Source organism: Lepidochelys kempii, chromosome 19, assembly GCF_965140285.1.
Source record: "Lepidochelys kempii isolate rLepKem1 chromosome 19, rLepKem1.hap1, whole genome shotgun sequence".
Lineage (NCBI taxonomy): Eukaryota > Metazoa > Chordata > Testudines > Cheloniidae > Lepidochelys > Lepidochelys kempii.
Window position 1 is genome coordinate 7,796,093 of NC_136398.1, and position 24,140 is coordinate 7,820,232.

General features: G+C 51.5%; 1 protein-coding gene across 9 annotated transcripts in view; it reads left to right on the forward strand.

Annotated features, from left to right (window-relative positions):
• LOC140900398 (CYFIP-related Rac1 interactor B) overlaps positions 1 to 24,140 on the forward strand; it is a 37,533-nt gene that overhangs the window by 9,482 nt on the left and 3,911 nt on the right. The window contains exons 2-10 of one of the 9 annotated variants that reach the window (XM_073317636.2): positions 12,775 to 12,859; positions 14,879 to 14,959; positions 19,239 to 19,360; positions 19,453 to 19,558; positions 20,390 to 20,526; positions 21,012 to 21,089; positions 21,668 to 21,784; positions 22,248 to 22,327; positions 23,240 to 23,366. In XM_073317636.2, coding sequence (XP_073173737.1) covers positions 14,890 to 14,959; positions 19,239 to 19,360; positions 19,453 to 19,558; positions 20,390 to 20,526; positions 21,012 to 21,089; positions 21,668 to 21,784; positions 22,248 to 22,327; positions 23,240 to 23,366 — 837 coding nt within the window. In that variant the 5' untranslated portion in view covers positions 12,775 to 12,859; positions 14,879 to 14,889. The other 8 variants (XM_073317633.2, XM_073317640.1, XM_073317638.1 and 5 more) reach the window with 8 other exon arrangements.

Below are 24,140 nucleotides of genomic sequence, written 5' to 3' on the forward strand. Positions count from 1 at the left end.
TCCAGATTGTTCAAGGTATTTGGGTGCTTAATTCCCAGTAGAACTGGGCACCTAAATGCTTTTAGAAAAGGAGTACTTGTGGCACCTGAGAGACTAACAAATTTATTTGAGCATAAGCTTTTGTGAGCTTTTTGCAGATACAGACTAACATGGCTGCTACTCTGAAACCTGTCTAAATGCTTTTGAGATGCTGGGCCTTGGTGACCAGCAGTGCTGAAAGCTGGACCAGCTGGCGTTGCTTTGTGGTCAGTGTGGCCATTTCTGATGGATCACTGTGGCCAGCTCATCATCTGCTTTCCCATTAGCCCCTGCTACATCTCTGAGGCTGGTCATGTCTCGGAGGCAAGATGGTTAGGATCCGTGATAATAACTACAATGAGCTTTGGATCGGGAAGCTCCTCAGTCGAATTTGCTCATCATCCCATTGGCTGCCCAGGAATCTGCTGCAGAGAATCTCTTCCCTAGAATGACGCACAGGAAACATTCACTGAGCGCTCCCAGGACATGCGATTACCATAACACGGCTGGAACGCACGGTGGGAAGAATCAACCACGGAGGGCTGACCCGATCAGCCGAAAAAACGACCAGTTCACGTTAGGACGTAAAATAATAGGAAGTCAGTGCCTGAACCGGGAGAAAAATCAAAGTCATGCACACCCAGATCCAACCACCCAGACACCCATCAATGCTGGGGGGCTACTTAGCCACCATCGAGATTGGAGTCCCATCAGTCCCTGTTTGGAAAAGACTGGCCCGATCTCTTGGCTGCCCTACCCATGTGTTGGAAGGTGTGGGGGCATTACCAGAAGATGCAGAGCCCCACATCAGGTTGTGGGGACGACCCTAGAGTAGACAGAGAAGCTGCTGGAGGGGTGTCATAAGCATGCACAACTGGGGGAGTCCATACCCAGGAAAGATGGGGTTCTGGCATATGTTGCTTGGTAGAGAGATTCACACATCTGTAAGCCAGCCCTGAGGACATGCTCCCTAGGTATTTGGGGGTATACCGGTGTCTGGCAGGAGCTAGAGGGATGCAGCTATTTGGCTGGCAATTCAGAGCACAGTAATTAAAGCAACTTCCTCACTCATGCACTTTTAAGTGCTCCTGGAACTGCAATTCAAGGAGATGCAAGAAAGGGAGAGAATGGAAAAGAGAGGAAGAAAGGATGACAAGACTGGCAGCAATGGAGGACCTCCACCCACCCATCACGGTTTTATAAGGCACCCCTCACCCTGGCATCTGGTTTGCAGTCTCAAAGTTGAAGTATGAATACTGTGTCACTGGCACGACTGGAAGTTACCCGGGTTAGAAATGGTTAGTTGGCGGGGAGTGCAAAGAGCATCATTTGTTTCCAACCGCCCGGTACATCCTGCAGACGTCAGTAAAGAGCGGGGCTGTTTTTCTAGCTTCCCTTGCAGCCCTTTCGAAAAACAGAGACCTCACACTTTTTCTTGCGCTTGTGGTTTGTTTACATGGTGTCTGCCATTCAGAAAGCAAAAGCAGAAGGCCGGCTAAAGACTTTCCTGAGTCGAGACTACTGGCTGATTGGAGGGGGGTTCGTTAAGCACCGTTCTCAGCAAGTGACCTGATCCGAATCAGACAGGATATGACTGCTGCAGTTCAGGCCGGTTCTTAGTCCTAACGGAACAGGGTGTGGGGAACGTTTGGAACCAAGTATCATGGAGGGTTGCAAAGAAATTAAGTGCTTTGCAATGACTAAAGGTCACCCTCCAAAGTCTCTCCCCTCAGGTATTCCTCCTTGCAAGAAAAAACAGGGACAGAGAGCACCAGCCTTCTCAAAGTTGGGTGACGTAACTTAGATCTACCTGACCCCCTTTGCATAGAACTCATCCACGGAGCTCCTGCCCTGGCCACATTTAAATCCCTCTTAAAGACCCACTTCGGCTGTGCTGCTTATGGTGAATCAAACTGACCGGTATAAACATTGCCTGTTGTTGTTCCCCTTTCTCTAACCATGGTCTAACCCGTCTGTCCTCGAAGCAGAGACTGTCCCTCTTTAGTGTTTGAAAAGCACCTACCCTACTGCAGGCACCCCCATAAACAAACAACAAGAGGCACCAAAATCTATATTCAAGTACCTGAATCAGTGGCCTGATTCTCAGCAGCGCAGGACATTGGCAGCTCCCGCTGGTGCTCAACACCTCTGAAAATCAAATTATCTACGTGTCTAAACACAGGTGGAAGTGTCTAACTTAAGGGGCCCAGCTGTGAAAATGCTGGCCTGGATTTTTACTCCCCATCCGCTCTGCTTCTCCACTTAATTCCTTCATTTCTCCTGTCGCGTGTCTGTGTCCAGGCTATTGGGCTGTCTTCACATGTGGAAGAGGTCCCTTCCCACTTGGGTATGGGCAGTTTGTTCGGGTAACTGACCGTGGTTATGGTATGGGCGGTACCCAAGTTGATAATCATGGTGATGGAAGTGTTGGCAGTCGTGGTGGTGGGAACTGGGTGGCACTGTTGTCTCTGATGGGGCGGTGTCAGCAAGGAGGATGAGAGGGGTTGAGGTGCCCAGGAGGAAGGTTATGCTGGTTTGGGAGCAGTGGCAATCCGGCTGTTGGGGCAGCTGGTGCCCTTGCCCCATTCGCAAAGATGAGGAAACAGAATCAGAGTCAATTCGATTTAACCTCATTCGAGGTCACCCTCACGGCTGTTTGTTTCACATAATTGCTCTTCCAGATGGTGGAGGCAGCTGCTCCAGACTGCCTACGGCCCAGTGCCCTCAATTGGGAATGCTGCCCCCCTTCAGCCCAAAGCCCTGGCGGGTACAGTGCAGATGCCCACCTCCCGTTAGGGGGCTCCAAAGCAGCTGTCACAGGGGTTCCTTCGCCGGGCCTGCCAGCTACAACCATGCACAAAAACGGCACTTTCCAAACTGCCCTGAATTAACAAGCATCTATGCAGAGCTGCCACCTTGCCGGCGATTTGTTATTTATTTAATTAGCTTACGGAGCGCCCTGTCACCGCGGCAGCGAGGTGCTCATTAAGGCATTCAAAAGTGCGGCTTGCAGTCGAACCGCCCGTCACGGGGAGCTGGTCTTGGCGGAGCTAATCCCGGGGTCGAGGAGACCCATGAGGCTGGAAGCGGGCTGAACACTTGGCATTAGAGACAAGCACTGAGATGTAGCAGGGGTGACCCCTTGTATTTCAGAATGGGACCTATGGGGCTCTGGCATTGGGAAACGTCTGTCTCCCCTTGGATCTACTACAGCATAACTTAACATCTCAGGCCAGCTCCTCAGCTAGTGTAAACTGGCTTATCAACCGAGAAGCTACGCCAATTTACACCAGTTGAGGATCTGGCCCTGGGGTGTTACAGCAGCATCTGGGAACATGCAGAGATGAGGGATGGCTGCATTAGGTTTGGTATCTTACTGCAGGGAGAGACGAGAACTATCTCTACATGGCAGTGTCTAGGCGAATGAATAATTTGCCTCACCTTTAAAGATTTTGTCAAAACCTCATTTAATTCTCCAGCAACACAACATTCCCAGAAGGGACAAAAGTAATTTAGTCCTAAAGGAAACCAGGTTTTATTTTGCGAGAGCTGTTTGAATAAGGAGTCAGACCCTTGTAGCCTTTACTGTAAATAAGGCCAAATCCCTTTGCACTGTGTTCTATTACAATTCCGGCCTGGCATCTCTACTGGCATAGTGTAACATCACCTCTTACCCAGGTGAGAATAGAGTCCTTGTGAGAAGCTGAGAGCTCCCTTTTTGCCCTGGAGAACACTGCAGCCATCTGAGAGTTTCAGTGAGCTTGGCTCTCTGGCAGGGTAGCAGCTGCCTTGCATTCACGCAGAGCCCCTCCCAGAATGTGTTTCTCAAACACACGAGAGGGATCATTCGCCATGGCGACCTGGGTGCAAATTGCATCATCAACCTTAGGCCCTTTCCCTTTCAGATCTTCCCCCGCGTTAATTAAACCTGAGCAGTCGGCCTGTTACATGCAAAATCTAGCTTTTAATAAGGGTGTGGCTCAAAGAGAGAAAAAAAACACAAAACCCTAACCCAGGGCTGATGCTTCCTCCGCCTCTTACCCACGAGTGAAAGAATGAATGAGAAAGCAACTCCGGAGGAGGTGTAAGGGGAGGGCTTTGGTCTGCCCTCAGCTACACCAATCTGCAGGAACACCACTGAAGTCAATGGGTTCACACCAGTGCCTCAGAGCAGAATTTGACTCAGAGGACCAGGCCCCACCCTGTGGTCTTTTGCTGAGCAAACCAGGTGTTGGCTTGCAGGGAAGTTCCTCCTCTCCCCAACCTGGAGATGATTTTTTTCTTACCTACTGCTTGGTGCAATCTGTTCCATTGGGACTGTGGGCCCCAGTGACAAGCCTGGCCTGCAGGGATAATGTATCAAGATCAGGGATGGGAGCAAGGGGTGGGAATGGGGCTGGATTTCACCCCCACAAAACCCAGTGGTGGAATTTTAACCAATGCCCCCACCAACACATCACTGATCCCCATCCCCATCTACATCAAACAACTAGCAGGTTGGTGATTATGCAGAGGGTTCGCCACTGACACAGGACCTAATACTGCTCCCATTAAAGTCAATGGAGCAGCTATGGGAGACCCCCTAGGAGAAGCCATGGTTTCCTGTCTCCGCCAGTTGTCTCTTGTCTTGTACGTAGGCTGTAAGTTCTTTGGGGGAGGGAATGTCTTTGTGTTCTGTGTCTGTACCGTGCCTCGCACAAGGGGGGGGCTTGGCCCATGACTAAGGCTCTTGATTGCTACTGCAATATAAATTAATAGTAATTATAATAATCTGGTGACCTTACCCTGGTTGCTGCTTGGGCTGTATTCTGAAGCCAACTCCGATGTCAGATTCTTCATTGGTTTCCTCATTACCAAATGCCATTTTCCAGGGGACACACTGGTCCTACGTGACAGCCCTGCTCACTGGAAACATGCATCTTTAAAATAGCAAAGAATAACAATCCCATTAGCATAGCATAGCAAAGAATAACAATCCCGTGTACTAGCTGTGGCTCGAGCGTCCGCTGTCAATCTCTGGATGACGAGAGATTCTCCCCTCTGGGTCTGATGACTTGTGGGGACTGCTGGTGATGAAAAACTCACCTAACAGAGGCATAAATCACAGAAAACCAATGACTTGGAGACGTGTTTGGAAATTTAGTTCCATGTCATTGGAAATAAACAAACAGTCTCACACAGTCCAGTTACAATCAGTTTTCTAGTAAATGATAGAGGGGAAGGACAGTCCAGTGGTTCAAGCACTAACTTAGGACCTGGGCTCAGGCCCCTGCTCTGCCACAAACATCCGGTGTGACCTTGGCTAGTCACTTAGCCTCTTGGAACCTTAGCTCCCCATCTGTCCCATGGGATACTGGTACTTCCCTACCTCACAGGGGTGCCGGGAAGAGCTCAGATAATATGGTGTCAGGGACCATATAAGAACCTAAGACTGCACACCACTTGCGGCAGGACGTAGCTACCCCCCGCAGGGAAAAGCAGGCTGATTTCACGCTGTGGTGCGTAGCTACATGCGTGTCGGGGAAAGGCTCTGGCGGGGGACGGCAGTGGGGAAAGGCTCAGCAGTGGGGAGCTACCGGAGTCCTTCCCTGTGGCGGGGAAAGGCTCTGGCAGCAGAGTAGGAGCAGGACGCCACGCTGTTTGAAATGGCAGTGTAGACCAGGCACTGCTTGGGTGTGCAGGTTACACTCCCACCGGACTCAGGTCTGTCCTAACGCGACTCATCGACGCAATGCCTCACCATCGACATTGCTATTTACACCTGCCCTCCGGGGCACACAGTGTAAGCACCCGACACGCCACAGAAGGGACCGTGCGGTGGAGCCGAACCTTAAGATCGATACTGGGCCAAATTCGCCCCCGCATCGCTGTATCAATATCAGTGGAGTTACACCAGGGACAAATTGGGCCCAATGTAGTGATTTTTTTTTTTTTTTTGTATTCGTATTTTGTAAAGAAATGAAAAACCCCATAAAAATAAAACTCACCCTTCGCTGGTTGATTTTTGGGTGGAGGGAGGGCATTTTGCACCTGGGTCAGTGGCAAATGACAGCATGCTGGAGAGGGCGTTTTGTTAAAGACCAGTAGCCGATGGCAGCCCGCTGGGGAATTCAGGCTGTCCTGGGATATAGAACACAGGAAATGAGCAATCAAATATTAACTGCGGGGGTATCCGGGGAGCTGCTGGTGGAAATAGCCGTAGTTTGGTTCAAGGCTGACATACCAGAGCCAGGGGAGTGTCACGGAGTCACCGGACCGATGCTCTGGAACTACTCCATATGAGGCCAGCCAGGACTCTGCGGGAGCCTCCTCTCTCTGAGCAGACTGTCTCCCGGGCAAGAAGCTTACACAGCTTCCACCTTCCTGGGTCTGACCTCGGAGCATTCAGCAGCCCCTTCCACACCGCGTGCTTCCCACAGTGAGACCGCCCAGGCAGGGCTCCTGGGGAAGCCAGAGGGCCCTGCACCCCAACTCCGCAGTCAGACGTGACTCTCAGCCAGCCGGTAAAGCAGAAGGTTTGTTAGTCGACAGGAACACAGCGTAGAACAGAACGTTAGCACAGAAATCAGTGACTTTCAGCCAAGTCCATCTTGCGGGGAGGGGAGCCAGGGCTCTGGCCCTCCCCCTGCAACCCAAGCCAGCCCAGACTGACTCCGCTTCATGCTGCCTGGCCCCTGTCCTGCCCGTTGCTCCTCCTCCGGCCTTTGTCTCGCTTCCCAGGCCAAGGGTCACCTGGTCGCATCCCCTCCTGGGTCTCAGGTTACGAAGGGGCGGCCATAGCATATGTGCAGGCAGCTGGAGCAGGCCCCGCAAAAATCACACACGCTTATTCCCACCACCTAGATATTGGTGCAACACATAGGGAAACTGAGGCACACACCGCCCTCATGCAAAACGGTAAGACTCACATAGGCTTACATACCACAAAACAAGGGAAAATCCCCACTTCATCATAGGGAGTTTCTTGTGAGGCAAGGAAAATCGCAAACAAAATCCCATAGAAAAATAGGCGAAATTCATTCCTGTTGTCCCTCCATTGGCTTCATGTCACCAAGCTTTCCAACGCCCTAGCCAGGCTGAAAGGTGAGCGTCCTGCCTGGAAGGACGTTTGAGTAGACACATCCCAATGCTTGCAGGAAAGCAGCGTGGTCTGAGGGGACCAAGCCCATGGGTAGGAAGCAGGTGGTCCCGAGTGCTAATCCTAGCTCCACAATTTATGCACTGGACGGGCCTGGGCAAGTCACTTCACCTTCCAAGCTCAGTGTAGCCACTTAAGAAATGGGGATCAGCCACCTGTCTCACACAGAGGTGCTGTGAGGATTAGCTAGAACATTTCCAGGAGGTGCTCTGAATGCTATGTAAAGGCTCAGTATTATTAAACAAACACAGGGCTCATTCCTTTCCCGGGGGGATTCTGCTCAGATGTCAGCTGGAAGAGCTGAAGGAGATGATAGTAAAAAGAACGGATTCCTTCCATGAAAGGCTGGCTGGCTTCGAAAAGCCACTGACTGCTGGTGGAAAAACAATTAATAGAGGCAAATACGGTGAACCTTCAAGGCACAGAGCACAGAGGCGCAGGTTGTCCTCACTCACAGCTGGGAGGAACCAAATGCCCGTATGGATAACATCAGACAAATTAGAAACTGAGAGCAGGCAGTACTGCAGGATGCAGGCCCCAGCTCCTCAAAGGCACTTAACTCCCACTAAAATCAATGAGAGCTAGGCATCTCCATATCTTTGAGGATCTGGGCCTAACACCCAATCTCCGTGCTCTATGGCTCTGGACTGAGCTGTGGCTGCCTTTATTTTGGTATTTAATGTCCCGGTATAGCGAGGGGTAGTCACAGAAAAGGTGATTGCGTACAAACGGTACCTTCTTTCTCAGCTAGGCGTCATCACAGTCAGATCTGCTGACCCTAGTGACAAAACTATGCTTTTAGTGCTTTTTATTCCCGTTCAGCCTGCAGAGCGGGTACAGCTAGAGGAGAGCGAGTTGGATGCAATCCTGGCTCATGCATCATCAAGAAAATTATTAAGCTAGTCCCCGTGGCAGAATGATTATTACTGGTGATGATACAAAGACTGAGAGAACCCAGATCTCAGGGGGAGTTGGCAGGGCTGGCAGCTAAAAAAAGAAACGTCTTTTGAACCTGCAAGCTGAAGAAAGCTGCTAAAGAATTGCTGAGACCAACCCAGACTCAACAGTGCTGCTCCCACGGAGTCATTTCTCAGAGCAGGACTGAACTCTCGGAGCACCTCAGAGGAAGTAGTGACCTTTGTAAAAGAGGAGTGAAGGTCAGAAAGCAATGGGACCGAATGCAGTGGAAGATGCGGACAGCGACTGGTCTGAATCTGTGCGTACTGTTCACCTAACATTACTGGGCATTTATTTGATACCTGCATTTTGAGATTTGCACCGGCAAGGTGTGGGCCTGAGAGATGCTAACAATGCCCAAGTCCCATCAATGTCAACAGGAGTTACAACATTCCACATTGGTTCTGATCAGGAAACGTATTCGAACTAGAGTGGGGTGGCAGTTTTTGTTGAAACATTTTCAGCTCAGCCATTTTTGCAGAACATTTCATTTTGGTCAAAGGTTTCCCGTTTTTCAAAGGGAAACCCGGCATGGAGTGCTTTTCTTTTTATAAAAATGGTCCGTTTCCAGTAAAAAAAATAAATAAATAAAAGGTTTTCAGTCAAACAGTTTGGTTTCAGAAATTGAACATTTCTCCCAAAACCTGATTTTAAAAAACAAAACGAAAAACCAGGTTCCAAGAGCAAACATTTTCCCCATTCACAATTTTGGGGTTTTGTCAAAATAATAATAATAATAATTTACAGAGAATTAAAAAAAAATGGATTCCCACCACAGATAAATGGCATCATTTTTACCAGCGCTAAGTAAAAAAGCTGCACTGAATGCTAGTGAGAATTTGTACTGCAGTACCTGGTGTGCTAGGCGACGTACAAACACAGAACTTTTTTTTTTAAAATGGATTTTATAAGCAATAAACCAATTTGTAAGAAAGATAGATCTAGTCATCACATTCTGATTCCCTTCGGAAAGAAGCTGCAGCGACTCTCATACATGCTGTATTTCCTCTCCTAATATTAACTATGAAATGTTAAAACTTAGCAAAAGGACAACTATCCGAGAACAGAGAGGGGGGGGGAAAGAAAGTAAAAGCAGGAGGAAAGATGGGTGTGGCTTCCAAGCTGCCGTTAATACCACGAAAGCCACACGCTTCACAATGGAGTCCATGAATTTAAGTGTCTTGGACTTTTCCAAAATGAAAAGAGTAGGAATGCTTAATGTGAGTTGCATTGTAGTAGCAACTAGAGGCTGCATATGAGCTTGAGGTCACCTCATGGTAGGTGCTGCACAAACGTAATATCAGATAGGCCCTGCCCCCAAAAATGTACAATCCAGGGAGACAAAGGGTGGGAGAAAGGAAATACTACGACCTTCATTTTACAGCTGGGGAACTAAGACACAGAGGTAAAGGGAGGCTGTGGCAGGGCGAGGAACTGAGGCCAGTGCCTTCACCACAAGTCCACCCAGCCTTCTGCTGTCTGCCTTTCGTGTCTAGATTATGGGAGAGGACTTTTTTCCCCCACATGCCCAGAAGGGAGAGTATGGTTCCATTTTGAAAGGATGCTGCTGAAGTCGATGGTCATGACTTTTGGGCTCACCACTCATATAGTGGCACACAGTTCCTTAAACTGAAGGACTCAACCAGAGCACGTTTGCTCAGAGTGTCACACTCCCCGATGGGTTGCGGCTAGTTGCAGACTGGATCTCTGGAGAGAACTGATGGGTTTATGACAGCTGTTTCTTTATGCCTTAGCATCTCACTGACTTCGTGCAAAGAGTATTTCTGCCTCAAATTAGACAGAGTGTTGCTGAAGCATCACTACCCAGCTGTTCGCTCTGGATGGTGGGATGGCAAGGATCTCTAGCTTAGCTCTTCTTTCTCCATCTGTTTGTACTTTTTCCTCTGTGCCACCCAAAATCGCTAAAGAATCTCCAAGACTTCGCTCCCCTCCGAGCTGTGCAAGAATGAAGAATAGGTGGCCCTGTGGCAAAGTGGCTTCCCAGGACTGGGAAGTTTCCTTTAGGAAAAGAGCAGGGCATATTCTTGTTTTTAAGGGGCAAACATAGTGAAATCCATACCCATACCTGTGGAACTCCTTGCCAGAGGACGTTGTGACGGCCAAGACTATAACAGAGTTCAGAGCATGGTTTTGCAACCCGGCCCATCCTGGCTAATAACCATTGATGGACCTATCTCCATGAATGTATCTAGTTCTTTTTTGAAGTATCCTAGCCTCTGTTTGCCAGAAGCTGGGAATGGGCGACAGGGGATGGATCACTTGATGATTCCCTGTTCTGTTCATTCCCTCTGGGGCACCTGGCATTGGTCACTGTCAAAGACAGGATACTGGGCTGGATGGACCCAGTGTGGCTCTTCTTATGTTCATATTGTGTGGAATCTTCCCTGACAACTTGAAACGGTGCTGAAAATAAATACAAGAGAAAACAGAAGTAAAAGGGTATTTTAAATCCTTTACTCAGTGAGCGAAGTTCTGCAATATGTTCATAGTTAGGTTTCAAACCTAAAATTCTGTTCAGTTTGCTATGGTTCATATGATCCTGGGCTGAGTTATGGTTTCAGGAGAGAATCATGTGAGAAGAAGCAGACTAGCAAAATGTCCTGCCCACAATCCCATCACTAGCCAAATCCCATCCACAATCCCAGTGTGGCTAAAGGTTTCGGTCAAATGATCAATCGTAAATAGGTAAGAGATTAATGGAACCAGTTCACACCTCTTCAAGCTAATGACTCACTCTGTCTTTAGGCTCAGGAAGACAGCCCTGTACTGGGTCATATTCAGAAGAGGAGGTTGTTTTTTTAAGCAACCATCATGCCACCAGCCCTTGGTTGGTGCAGTGCTGGTATGTCATACCGCCATGAACCAGCTCTGTTCAAAACTTAGCCTTGACACGTTTCCTGTTTCAAGGGATGGCTCTGATGGCATTTCACACTGAGTGTTTGCGCAGATTCAAACCTAAATCACACAACTGTACTCTGAGCCCATGTGAACCAAAACCAAAGAAAGTTTTGCACCTCTCCTAGCTGACTGGCCCAAGCTTTGGGCTGCTTCGTCGGTGCATGGGAGCATTGCAGTGGTATTTATGGGATGCCTGGTATTTATTTGGTAGACTGGAATGGTAACATCAAGGAGTGTCAAAGAGCATGCATAGTCCATTACTGATAACTGGTCCATTACCATCCACTTCTGTTTGTCTATGTAGCCATTTTTAATGATAATTTATTAATTGCCTAGATACTGTGCTGAACTGCTGATGGCCTATTAACAATATTTTAGAGATATTACACAGATCCTTTGGAAGCAACTTAATTCTAAATGCAAAGAGGAAAGACCCTTCCTGACCACTGCTCCATTCTAACCTTTAGATAAGGGTCAGACTCAGAGGCAAAAATACTCTTGGTCCCATTGTATATTTAGTGATGGATGCCACAACACTGCAGACCTTCAGCCTGCAACTTTATGAGATGTTGAAGGGCCCTCTCTGCCATTCTCATTGACATACAGGTTTTAGACATCTGCAGAAGGCAGTTCATCCCCAGTACAGAAACCATAACTCATCTCTGCCGAGCGGCAGTAATCAATTGCCATAGCTTGACTTCTCCCTGGGCTAGCGGTAACGGATGCCTCTTCATTTGCATCTTGCAAACGAAATGGCCAACGATAGGAAATTGCATCATGAAATGAGTTCAAATCCCATGCAGCCCTGGGTGAGAAAAGGAAAGTTTGGATTGTAGACACGTCATGGCATGATTAGAAACTCCCTGTTGTCATCTTAAAGGGCCAATTGCTTGGGCATTTACCCCTTGTTGCTCTCGACAGACAGAGGAGCAATAGGCCCCTTATGCGCTCGATATGGGGCTGGGGGAGGATGTCTTAAGGAGACATTTTAGCTGTTGCCATAGCGATGTGGAGAGCTCAGCACCAAGATGGAAACCAGGCAGAGATGCAGAGTCTGTACTGCAACTTGATCTCGCACTCAGAATTCCCTCCCCGTCACAAAGATTGGCCATGCTGCCTTGAGGACCAGGAAGGCGCAGGATCCAAAGTAGGAGTTAATGGAGGGTGTGATGGGGTTGGTCCCGATGTGATGAGGATGAATCTGGTATCTAAGCCAGCCCGTGAAAGAGACAGAGTCATGGCTAGCTGTCATCAGCTACAGATCCTGGGTTTAATTTCTGAGCAAACACTTGCCCCAAGCCACAGGGTCACCGCTTTGATTCACAGGAACATTGTTCTCTGACAGTAACATCATGTTTGGAGACACATCCAAGGTGGTGATCTGAACTGGGGGAGCCAGAGTACAAATGAACGAAGTGTCCAATGAGCCCACTCCCTGGGCAAACCCCCATGATGTGGCCTGCAGAGGCAGAATTTTAATTGGCGTTACCCTAATAGCTTCCTCCATATGACCCACTCCAGGCAGTTTTTCCTGAGACCTTTGTGTAGGCCTTTGCTGAGCTCCTTGGTAGCTTTCCCTGGATGAATGGGCAAGGCCTGGGCTCAGGTAGTCACTCCCTGGGTTCCAACAAGGACACCTGGCCCTCACTATCAGCAGGTTTATAGGGAATTGCTTAACTCATGAAGATGGTTGAAATTTTGAAGCCTCCAGTGATGTTCCGTCCCTCTCCTTCTCACTGCAGATTTCTGCCAGCCGATGAAGTGATTTATGAGCAATACACAGCCCCGGTTCCTGCCATAGAGGTCACTGAAGCGTCAGAAATCAAGGTAAAGACCATCATCTCTTCTTGTTCCGAGCAGACCCAACTGGGAGGCCAGCAATGGAGGAGGTTACAACCTTAGAGAGGAGGTTGCAGTGTTTACTAGTGGGAGCTCACAGACAGTCTAGGCCCAGCCCCTCTCAGCAGGATGTAAGAGCACCAGTTTAAGTCTAATTCCCCGAGCAGGCACTGGATGGGCATGGGGCTAGCACTTCAGTTTCAACAGGAGGTACTGTACCGAGTGGGTGAAAAGGGGAATAGCCAGCTACCCTAGCTATAGCAGGAGTCAGTGAAGGAAGTTATGCAAGAGGACAGCTTCCATCCCCGACTCCTGCCAGCATCAGCCAGATAGTTAATGGCAGAGGAGCTCTGCTAGCCGGGGTCCTGGTGCTCCCTGCCCCCCCGATGGAGTCATTTTTACAGACACAGAGTATAGTCACCCAGGCTGTCCTAGGCCTCTGCTCAATGTCTGTTATCAAGTTAGCCCTAGCAACTAGGGCCTTGGTACCCTGGAGTTGGGCTCCTTGACCCCTGGAGTTGATACTGCCCCTGCCCTAGCCATCCTCTGGGGAACAATCAGTGATAGCAATAGACTGGAGAAGAAGATTGAGAGACCCCTGGTTGTGAGGGGGCTAGTGTATCTTAAAATTGCAATTGAGAAAGGATGAGGGGTCCTTGATGGGCTGCAGCAAGTGGAGAGCACATTAGGAGAGCAGCAGATGGAGGTTTCAGGTCACAGCATTCCACTCCAGCACAAGGATTCTTACGCTGTGTTTCTGGACTGCAAAGCAAACCAGTGCTGGACTGACGGCAGGGACCCCAGCACCGAGCTCTGGTGCCCCTCGATGGCAGGTCAGACTGGGTCATTCATGAAGGTGGTGGAGTCTCATGGTGGGACAGACAAGGAGCAAGACTGCCCAGGGGGTAGGGGCACTGGACGTGGAGTTGGGAAATGCAGCTTCCATTCCTGCTCTGCCACTGACTCACTGTGCAGTGCTGGGCAAGTCACTTCACTGCTCAGGTTCCCCCTCTGCTTAATGGGAATAACGAGACTTCATGATGATTGTGAACTGCCCAGAGCTGAACAACTGAAGCATGCCAGGCCTTAGCCCAGACCTCTCAAGTAGCAGTATGTAAACCCAAGAGGCGCATGCAAACTGGTGCTCAGGGAGACGTGTTCCCATTCGTTTGTGGAACTGTCCCATGCAGCTTCACAGGGACTGGTTTGCCTGCAGCTCCGTTTAAGGAAGTGTAAGGGTCGTGGTGTTATGGGGACGGGTGTTTTCCCATCCCAGTGCCCTCAGTGGCAGACAGATGCTAGGTGGGCCCAATAAGGGCTCCTGCCTTCTGACCCCAGCCAGTCAGGGGAACAGGTTCTCAGTGCAGCTGAAGGGGCACCAAGAAATAGCAGCAGCAGCAAGCGTTAGGGAAGTCAGGGGGCCTCTGCCGTTCTGCTGGGCTAGGAGGAAGTCCTGAAAGGCAGAATAGCTCGGGTGGAGGGGAAGATGCGAGAGGCTCACACAGGAAATTCGAGGCACGGAACAAGCTCTCCGCTTCCCCTCCGGCCTCAAAAATAGAAAAAACAGAAGTGGCGGGGAGAGCAGTCGCGTTTCCGCGTCCTCACGCAGACACCCAGCAGGAGAGGGACGCAGGTGGAGCAGACGGCTGTGCTGCGGACAGTAGCATGCCCAGCTTTCACCGCCGCTCACCTGCTCTTGCATCCCAAAGTCCATAGCCAGGTGGGGAGGCAGAGGGAGACTCCCCTGTATTTGCAGAGCCGATACCAGCTGTATCTGGCGCAGGCAGGTAAGTCGGCCCAGGCTTGGTAGTGTCACCCTCTGGTAAGAGGGGATGACTGCGAGGGAGCCTTTGGCCAGGGGCTCTCCGCCGGGCGTGGGCCGTCTGAGAGGTGCAGGAGGGTGGATGGCTCTGGGCCAGGTGGGAGGAGGAGCGCCGTGCTCCGGGCGGTGGCGTGCTGTAGCTCTCAGTGCTTGTGCTGTTCCATTCTGTTCTTTCTCTCGCTCAGGTCTGCTGGCCATGGGCAACCTGATAAAGGTATTGGGCAAAGATTTAGAAAACTGTCCTCATTTTTTCCTGGATTTTGAAAGTAAGTCCCGCGCTCAGGGCCGGGGGATTTCTGTGCCTGGCAGGAGGAAAAGCCGCTGCTCTCTAAAGATGACCATACATTCACACTGGTCCCTGCAATGGGTTTGACTGACGGGCCTTATTACGTTTGGTAACGTCCCTAGAGACCTCTCTGAGCGAGGGCAGCTGCAGCCAAACGAACAGTGGGAAACAGTTCCCTAGCTTGGGATAGGCTGGCACTGGCAGCTCCCGTAGGCTAGGCTGGACAGGTGGACACAGGGCCGGCCTTACTGGTGGGCAATGTGGGCGACCACCCGGGGCACCGTGATCAGGGGGGTGCACCAGGGTCGAGAGGCAAGGAGTGGGTGCAAGCCCGGGGTGCGAGGCTGCAGAAGGGAGCTCAGGGCAATGGGTGGGAGGGGAGGTTGCAGGGCCTGGGGTGATGAGTGGGGAGCCCAGGGAGGCAGCAGCACTAGGGGTGATGGATGAGGGGGCCAGGAGAGGCAACAGGAGCCAGAGGGATGGGTGCGGAGTCTGGGGGAGGCAGTGGGGGCCAGGGTTGATGGGGAGCCTGGGGAGGTAGCAGGAGCCAGGGCGGATGGGTGGATAGGGAGCCCGGGGAGGTAGCAGGAGGCAGAGGAGATGGGGGGATGGGTTGGGAGCCTGGGAAGGTGGTGGGTGCCATGGGCGATGGGTGGAGAGCCCAGGGAGGCTGTGGGGACCAGAGGGAATGGAGGGATAGATGGGGAGGCTGCTGGCCCAGGGGTGATGTGGGGGATGGGTTGGGAGCCTGGGGAGGTGGCAGGGACCAGGGGGGATGGGGGCGATGTGTTTGGAGCCCAGGGAGGCAGCGTGAACCAGAAGCGCCAAAATACATTTTTGCCTAGGTCGCCATTTTCCCTAAGGCCGGCCCTGGGTCGCCACTGAGCAGGGGAATGGGGTGGGGGCATTAAATAGACTTTCTCCCACGTGAAACCACCATGTGATTTCCCTGCCGCCTGTCACATCCCATCTCCATCGCCAGCCAGGTCCGGGGAGGGAAATCTTACGTCCTCCCATCAAACGAGCAGCTCCGGCCTCACCCTGCAGATGCCGATGGAGAGCTCAGGGGCTTTCCTGGTTTTATCCTTAACGGGGGGGAGGTTCCTCCACGCTGGAGCACCCACCACTCCCCGGCCGCTGCCTGAACGGAGAGGCCCCAGCCCACTGGCTCTCTTTATTTATCCAGCACCCATGGCTCTGGGATCCAGGTGCCGAGACAGATTTGCTATGGAGCGAGGCTTCCCAGCAACCTGGGCAATTCATTTATGGCAGCCGTGGAGAGGTGACATTCCCCCAGAGGATATTTGGGAGAGAGAGAGGCCGTTGCCGTTCACACTAGGATCTCAGCCCCAAACACGCTCTCCCGAGGCAGCTGCCTGGTCTGCCCCATGATGCCTGAATCCCCTTCGCTGCTCACAAGCCTGTAGGACTTGGACCGCTAATAAGCCTCCCGGCAGGCCAATAAGCCCCCAAAGAGCCCGTCTGCCTGTAACGGCTGGTCACATGCTGCCGCAGAAGGAGGAAGGAAGGATTTGTGCTGCCTCATTGTACTGCCGGCAACATCCAACAGCTTCAGGGAGCCAAACTCCCTTTGGCCCCAGCCCCTGGAGCTGGAGGATCAGGGAGCAGCACAGTGAGAACTAAAACAGAGACTTGTTCACGCTGGCAACGCCACCCCACTGCTCGCCGTGGGGTGAGAGGCCCCCATGGTCAAAACACATCCAGGCTGGAGCTCGCTCTGTAAGCTGCACCAGTGCTGAAGATGGGTCCGGCGCTCCCAAGGGGGTAGGAAAGGGAACAAGGAGGACGGAAAGCTGGGGTCACTCCTAAAATAACCCACCTGCCTTTGACTAACCTGGGCAAACCAGCGAGACAAGAGCCCCCATGGCTGCCCCTCCTCATCCACTCAGAGAAGCAGCTCAGAGTCAGCACTCAGGAAAACCCGAGGGGTGTAAAAATAGTGCAGGGGATCACAGCTCACACTCTGCCTCCCGGCGGGGGCTGAGAGGCGAGGGCTCTGTTCACCACAGAGTCTGGCTCAGAGAGGCCTGCGGGGGGAGCCCAAAATAGTCCTCTGGCTCTGCAGCACTGGGGAGGCCCTTGCAGCATGAGGCTGGAGATGGGGCCAGGAGGGATGGCTCAGCCCTAAGGCCCCATTCAAGGACCTTTTCTGGTTGTCACAAGAGCAATTCCCCCAGCAGGGCCCCAGGTACCTCCTGACTGTGAGCAAGCCAGGAGATTCCCTTCCAAACATGCTGCCAATTTGTAGCAGAGCCTGGCCCAGACCCATGTTCTGGGACCAGGGCTGGACACGTCCAAAGCTTCAGCCTGGGTATGGGCCAGGAGGTTAAAGTCTCATCGGAACCATGTTGCCTCCGGGTCCCTGGAGCCGGCTGTAACTGTGGGGTAGATGGATGTTCCACGCTGCTGGGTAATTACCTCCCTGAGACTCAAGGGGCAGGTATTGGCTTTGGAGATGAAATGAGACATACCCACCCCATGCAGCGGGACTCCAGGAAGCCCTGGGACCATTCCCCCCCTCCCCCTCCTGGAGAACAGCGGCTCTCCCTCACTTTGCTTGTTACTGTTGGTCACCACCCTCATCAGCCAACGCTCATCTCCATCTGAGGGCAGGAAGAGGCTGCAGCTCATTGGGCTGGGAGCAGCTGCCGGGCCACCCGCCCGTGAGCCACGTATGGCTGCAGTCGCCATCAAGATCTTGGGAGAGTCTCTAATGAGCCTCAGCTCGTTCTAACTGAGCAGCACGGCTCTTTAAGGTTAGAATTGCCGCGTGCTGCAAAGTTGCTGGGCTCAATAGCCTTTGCCTCCCTTAGGCTCTTGCTTACGAAGAGCCAACAACTGGCACCTCTTACATGTGGCCACAAAGATTCCGGAGTGACACAGCCGGCCAAACCCCTTGACACTCTGATGCCCGAGGGGCTCTTCCTGCTGCCCAGATGTTTCCCTCAGGCTAGTGCTCCCACTGCTTCCTTCCATGAACGCCACCTCACTACCCATCGTATTTTTTTCCTCTTGTCTCTTCTCTTGCAGGTGTCACATGGGGAACCTTCTTAAAGTGTTGACTTATAACGACCTTGAACAAGGCCCTAATTTTTTCCTTGACTTTGAACGTGAGATGGGATTTTTATTTTATTTTTTATTTTTTTTCCCCCCACATTCATGTCATTTTAAGTTGTCGTCTCAGTTAATCTCCCATGGCATCGTACCCATTCCAGAAATTGTAGCGATTTCTTCCCCACTCACCATCCCGCTTGGTCTCCCGTAGGCGATTTCTCAGGAAGCTGGTCTTGCCAGATGTTGGGGGATTTAAAAGGCTGGTTTCCAAAGGGGCGGCAGAAAGGGCTGTCAGGCTATTCAGGGTTTTGGTAGGGGCATTTCAGAGCTGGAGGTGGGCTTAGCTCTCCATCCCTAGCGCCAGTCCCATCCCTGTAAGGTTATCTTCTCCTGGTTTCTGCTCTGTTGATTATAACTGAAAGCCAGAAGCTCAGCCAGGCATTCAGGTCCCAGCCAGAAGCCTGAATTCTTAACATTTACCTGCCATGTAAATCCTCTCAGTCCCATCCATTATTCCAGAGAGACAATGTTAGTTAACAGGGAGCTGTTTTCCCGTGCGAAGTGAGGCAGGAAGGGATCTGACGGGCCCATTCAGGAGCAGTAAGATTGGAAGTTGAGCCCGGAATCTGGCCCAGTCAGGAAAGAAAGGGGCCCATTCCCTCCCTACACCAGTATGATGCTACTGTAGGTCCACTGACTCCTGATTTGCTATGGGATCAGAACCAAGCCCGTGGAGGGGAGTCATATTCCAAAGCATCTCATTCCAATTGGGTTGTTCTCTCAGCAGGAGACGTTTCTTCCCTTTGGTTTGCTTTGTGTTGTTTCCTTTGCACACGTTTCTTTTCCGTTGGGAGTCTGCGTGTGTGACTAGATCACTGGGGAGAGGAGAGCCAGGTCTCCAGAAGGTTCAGATCTGACTAGCGGATAGATGAGGCCTAGCACTAGACGGGGCCTGGCCCTACTGGTGGGAGGTTTTCTAATTTCCCTTTCGCACATCTTTCGTCGGCACTTTCTCCACAGCCTTAGGCAGAGGAATCGCTCTGTCTGCCCTTGCGCCCCAGACAAGCCAGTGCGTTTCCCCGGGTCTAAGACTGCTCGGGGACCGGCCGCCAAAGAGCCCTCACTCTCGCTGTCCGACGCACACGCTGAAATGTTGCTTTCTTGGGGGGGGTGATCCGATGCAGATGCTCAGCCCACGGAAGCCGAGACAGCTGTGTGGAACCAGGTCAATGCCGTGCTAGAGGAAGCACAGACAATCCTGGCTGAACTGCAGTCCTACACGGGGGCTGGGCTGGAGATCAGAGAGGTAAAGCTCTTCAGCTCCTCCAGCCATTGGCCTGGGGACACGGGCAGGGATTCAGGCACGAACGATGAGCTTGCCATCTCGGTTCCTTGTAGGCAATCCAAAATCCCAATGACCTCCAGCTACAGGAGAAGGCCTGGAACGCCGTGTGCCCTCTAGTGGCAAAGCTGAAACGCTTCTATGAGTTCTCTCTTCGACTGGGTGAGCCCCAGCTCCATTAGTAACGCAATCTCCGTTCCTGTCCCCCGAACACCTGCACAAACCTGCTGCCCTCAGCCCTCATCCAGCTCCCTGCCCCGCATGTCACTCCAAACACTATCACTGGGCCGCACCCACCTGTCCTTCATTCAGAACAACCGGCGCGTTGCCTCAGCAAGGACTGCAGCATTTGGCCTTGGACTTCAGAGGGGAGGATGGTCTAGTAGTTAAGGCTCAGGAGTGGGGCTCCGCCCTGGGTTCAAGTCCGGATTCTGCCACTGACTTGCGTGTCTAAGGCAAGTCACTGTGACGCTCTGTGCCTCAGTTTCCCCATCTGTAAAATGGGGATTGCGAAACAGATCTCACTCACTGGGGTGGGGAGATGAAGAGGCTAGATTCACCAATATTTGAAAAGCAGATTGGCTGGAAGGGACTGAAGTGGACACAACAGATCAGATTATCAGCTCTGTTCCAGTGACATCAAGTGATTGGGTGGCTGAACTAGGCCATCCGGGGGCTGCTCACCTTTGGAATGAGATCAAGGGGATTCACCCAGGAAATAACCCCGCTGTTAAACGAGAATGAAGAGATTTGCTTCCAGCAGCTTGCAGGGAGGGGAAACACTGCTGGTGCATGTCCCTGGGTCAGGAGAGGTAGAAAAGCCCCTGAGTGCAGGAGATGGGGAGGTTATAACCCAGAACCTGCAGTTAAATCTGCTGCCAGCTAAGGCTGAACTGCTCCATGCGGGGTGGGAGGGGGTTAAGCCTGAGTGCTGGCAATCGCTGGGTGACATGCCGCCCTGTAATACACCTTTTTCTCTCCTCCCGCTCCCAGAGAATGCTTTGCGCAGCTTGCTGGAAGCTCTGACTAGCCCGCCCTATGCACCGACTCAGCACCTTGAGAGAGAACAAGCCCTAGCAAAGCAGTTTGCAGAAATCCTACACTTCACCCTCAGCTTCGACGAGTTCAAGGTAGGGAAGCTTTGCATGTCCCGCTGGAGACAGAACATGGGAGCTCAGAAACTCAGCTTTCCCAGTGATGGTCTGTTGGTTTAGAGAACCAATGCTGCATGACGCAGTAACAGCCCAACACAAGCCATGCTCTTCAGGGAGTCAATATTCCCTGGCATGTTCCTCCTTGTAATGCTAAATTGTGACTTGGTGAATTAGCTCTGCTTTACTTGACATGCAAGCGTAAACCAAACGAACCACTCATTAGACAAACGGGCAGTGGAACTAGCCTACACTAGGTCCTCTGGACCATTCCCACCAATCGCCACTGGGGTATCATACCTTATGCTAGATTTTGAGAGGTTTATCCACTCCTCTTTCAACCATCTCTTGGAAACTGGCCCCCAGTCTAACAAATCCAGATCTAAGGCCCATTCTGCCCTGTGGGAGCGTTACCAAGAGCAGTTGACCAGACCTCCAATCTTCTCTGTCCATGTTTGCTGCAGATGACCAACCCTGCCATCCAGAATGATTTTAGCTACTACAGAAGAACCCTCAGCCGAAATCGCATTAACAATTTACAGGTAAGAGGTCGGTCCCCCTCCCAAAGGGTTTGAGTTCCTTGTCAGAGCAGTGTGGGATGGAATGAGCGTGGAATAAGCGTGGATATGGAGGTCTGTTTAGCCCTGCTAGCCCGGGTTAACACTGGGTAAAAAGCTTTGGGGGTGAACTCTACATAAACTGCTAGAAAAGTAAGATGAGAGATTCCTGCAGGGGCAGTGCTTGTCACTCGATGCTCTACCAGATGGTTGGCAGAACTAAACATCTCGAGGAGCAAGCTGTGGAGGACACAAGCAGTGGGTGGGCCTCTCATAAAGTGATGCGCAGAATGAACCGGAGGACGGCTGCGTTAGGTCCCCTCGCCTCTCTGCCGCACCAGCAAGGCTTGGGGTGAACAAACCTGAAGGCGGTCCGGGTTGAGCCCCCAAGTTCAGCAAACCCAGACCTGAACTGGGAGGTGTGAGCTGGTGAGGTTATAGTCTGGGTCTGTTCAGCACATTCCAACAGGGCAGATTAGGATGGGCTCAGACATTTTCAGCATTTGCCCAGTCCTGTTGGGATTAACGTGACCAAGACGTCTTTCGCATCTCATGTCCTGCAGTTGGAGGCCGAGAGTGACGTTAACAATGAAATGGCCAACAGGATGTCTCTCTTCTATGCAGAGGCCACGCCTATGCTTAAAACTCTAAGCAACGCCACAACCAAGTTTGTTTCAGAGGTGAGTGAGCCCCAAAGACAGAAAGAGAAACCAAAAGCCGAGGGGGGGGGGCTGGAGGAGAGAAATATAGACAATAGCCTAGATGTACCTGTTGGGTAAACCAGTGAGACACCATTGAGGTCAATCAAGCTGTGCCCAGCAGTAAGTTTGGCCCAACAATTCACCATGAGAGAAAACAGGATGCGAGCTTTGGAAGGATTCCTTCACGAATTCAGCACGTTTCCAACATCCGTGGTCATGGACGTCCTTTGTCATAAGAAACAGGTGTGTATAAGCCACAGGCATGGAGAGTTGTCCATAGCAGCATAGGCACAGGAGTTTATAGAGGGAGACCAACTGAACAGGGGTTAGGGAAATAGCAATACGATGAAGTGATTCAGTCCCTAACTGATCCCTCCCCTACAGCGAGGGGCACAGGGGATCAGGAGGCAAATCTAGTGTCTCTCTCGTTCTCTCCTTTCAGAACAAGACCCTCCCCATTGAGGACACAACTGACTGTCTGAGCACCATGGCCTGTGTCTGCAGGGTGATGCTGGAGACCCCGTGAGTATTTCATCCTGGCCCATGTGCCTAGGCGCGGAACCCGGGCTGGCAGATGGCTTCTAAAATCACAGGCCAGCAGGAAGCCAAGGGAGGGAATTCCATCATCTGGAGTACTGTGTCCAGTTTTGGGCCCCACACTACAAAAAGGATGTGGATAAATTGGAGAGAGTCCAGCGAAGGGCAACAAAAATGATTAGGGGTCTAGAACACATGACTTATGAGGAGAGGCTGAGGGAGCTGGGATTGTTTAGCCTGCAGAATAGAAGAATGAGGGGGGATTTGATAGCTGCTTTCAATTACCTGAAAGGGGGTTCCAAAGAGGATGGCTCTAGACTGTTCTCAATGGTAGCAGATGACAGAACGAGGAGTAATGGTCTCAAGTTGCAGTGGAGGAGGTTTAGATTGGATATTAGGAAAAACTTTTTCACTAAGAGGGTGGTGAAACACTGGAATGCGTTACCTAGGGAGGTGGTAGAATCTCCTTCCTTAGAGGTTTTTAAGGTCAGGCTTGACAAAGCCCTGGCTGGGATGATTTAACTGGGAATTGGTCCTGCTTCGAGCAGGGGGTTGGACTAGATGACCTTCTGGGGTCCCTTCCAACCCTGATATTCTATGATTCTATGATATCAACGTACACTGGGAAGACCGGGACTAAGCAGTCACCCTACCAGGAGTGAATCCATGCAGTTCCTGAGCGCTGAGAGATCCTTGCAGGTCCCCAAGCCCAGCTTGTAAACACATATAGGCACCCATATAGAAGGGGCATGTACAGGTAGAAGCTCTCCCACCTGTGACCCCCCCATGGGACGCTCCTTCTCATCTCCCTTCACTTGCCAGCAGCAATAAGAACACTAAGTCAGACCCTGCCACACTTCCCTCGGCTTGTCACTTTGACCCCGCTCTTGATTTCAGGGAATACAGGAGCCGGTTTACCAACACTGAGACTCTTCTCTTCTGCATGCGAGTGATGGTTGGAGTCATTATCCTCTACGATCACGTTCACCCAGTCGGGGCTTTCGCAAAGACCTCCAAAATTGACGTGAGTGACACCTTGGTCTCAATAGATGGTGCATTGCCCAGCAAAAGGGCACGAGAAGAAAATCACGAGGCAGTGAAGCCAGAGATGGGGAGTGCTATGGGGCCTACAGGCATAGGTTTGGTGGTTAGCAGGAGCGGTCCTGCTAGCCACCCCCTGGATCAGGGCAGAGTCAGAGAGAAGATGCTTCACCTCCACCCAGGTTCTGTTGGTTCTTCTGGGCTGGATGAGCCCATCACAAGTAGCCAAGCAAGAATCACTCTTGCTCTCCTACCTCTGAGCAATGAGGTCTTGGTCAGCGTGAGATACGCAAGGGGTGACATCCAGCAGAGTCACTCTTAGCACAGCACTTACCAGCCAGCCTGGGTGGCGGCTCACTTTTGGCTTTCCTAGTTGCCCGAAGACCAGGAGTCGTACCACAGCTAGATTCCCATCTGCAGTAATGTGCACGAGACACACCGCAGGACAGGGGCCTCCAGGCACCGCACTTGAGCAGCTGGCAGCCAGCTAAGAGACTCAGCGGTCAGCCTAGAACGCAGTGCGGGTGCAGGACAATTCCCAGTCCAAGATTTTAAGAATAAGGTAGGAAGGAAGTACTGGAGATAAAGAGACAGATGGAGGAAGAAAGCAAGGCTGTCTCAAGACTAAACATTTCCCACCACTGGATGCAGTTCCACTGGGGATAGCACTGGTGAGAAACCTAGAGGTGGTCAGTGGCTGGTATTTTAACTCTTCTCAGAGGAGGTCTTAGAATTGCGGTTAATATACCTGGGGCCT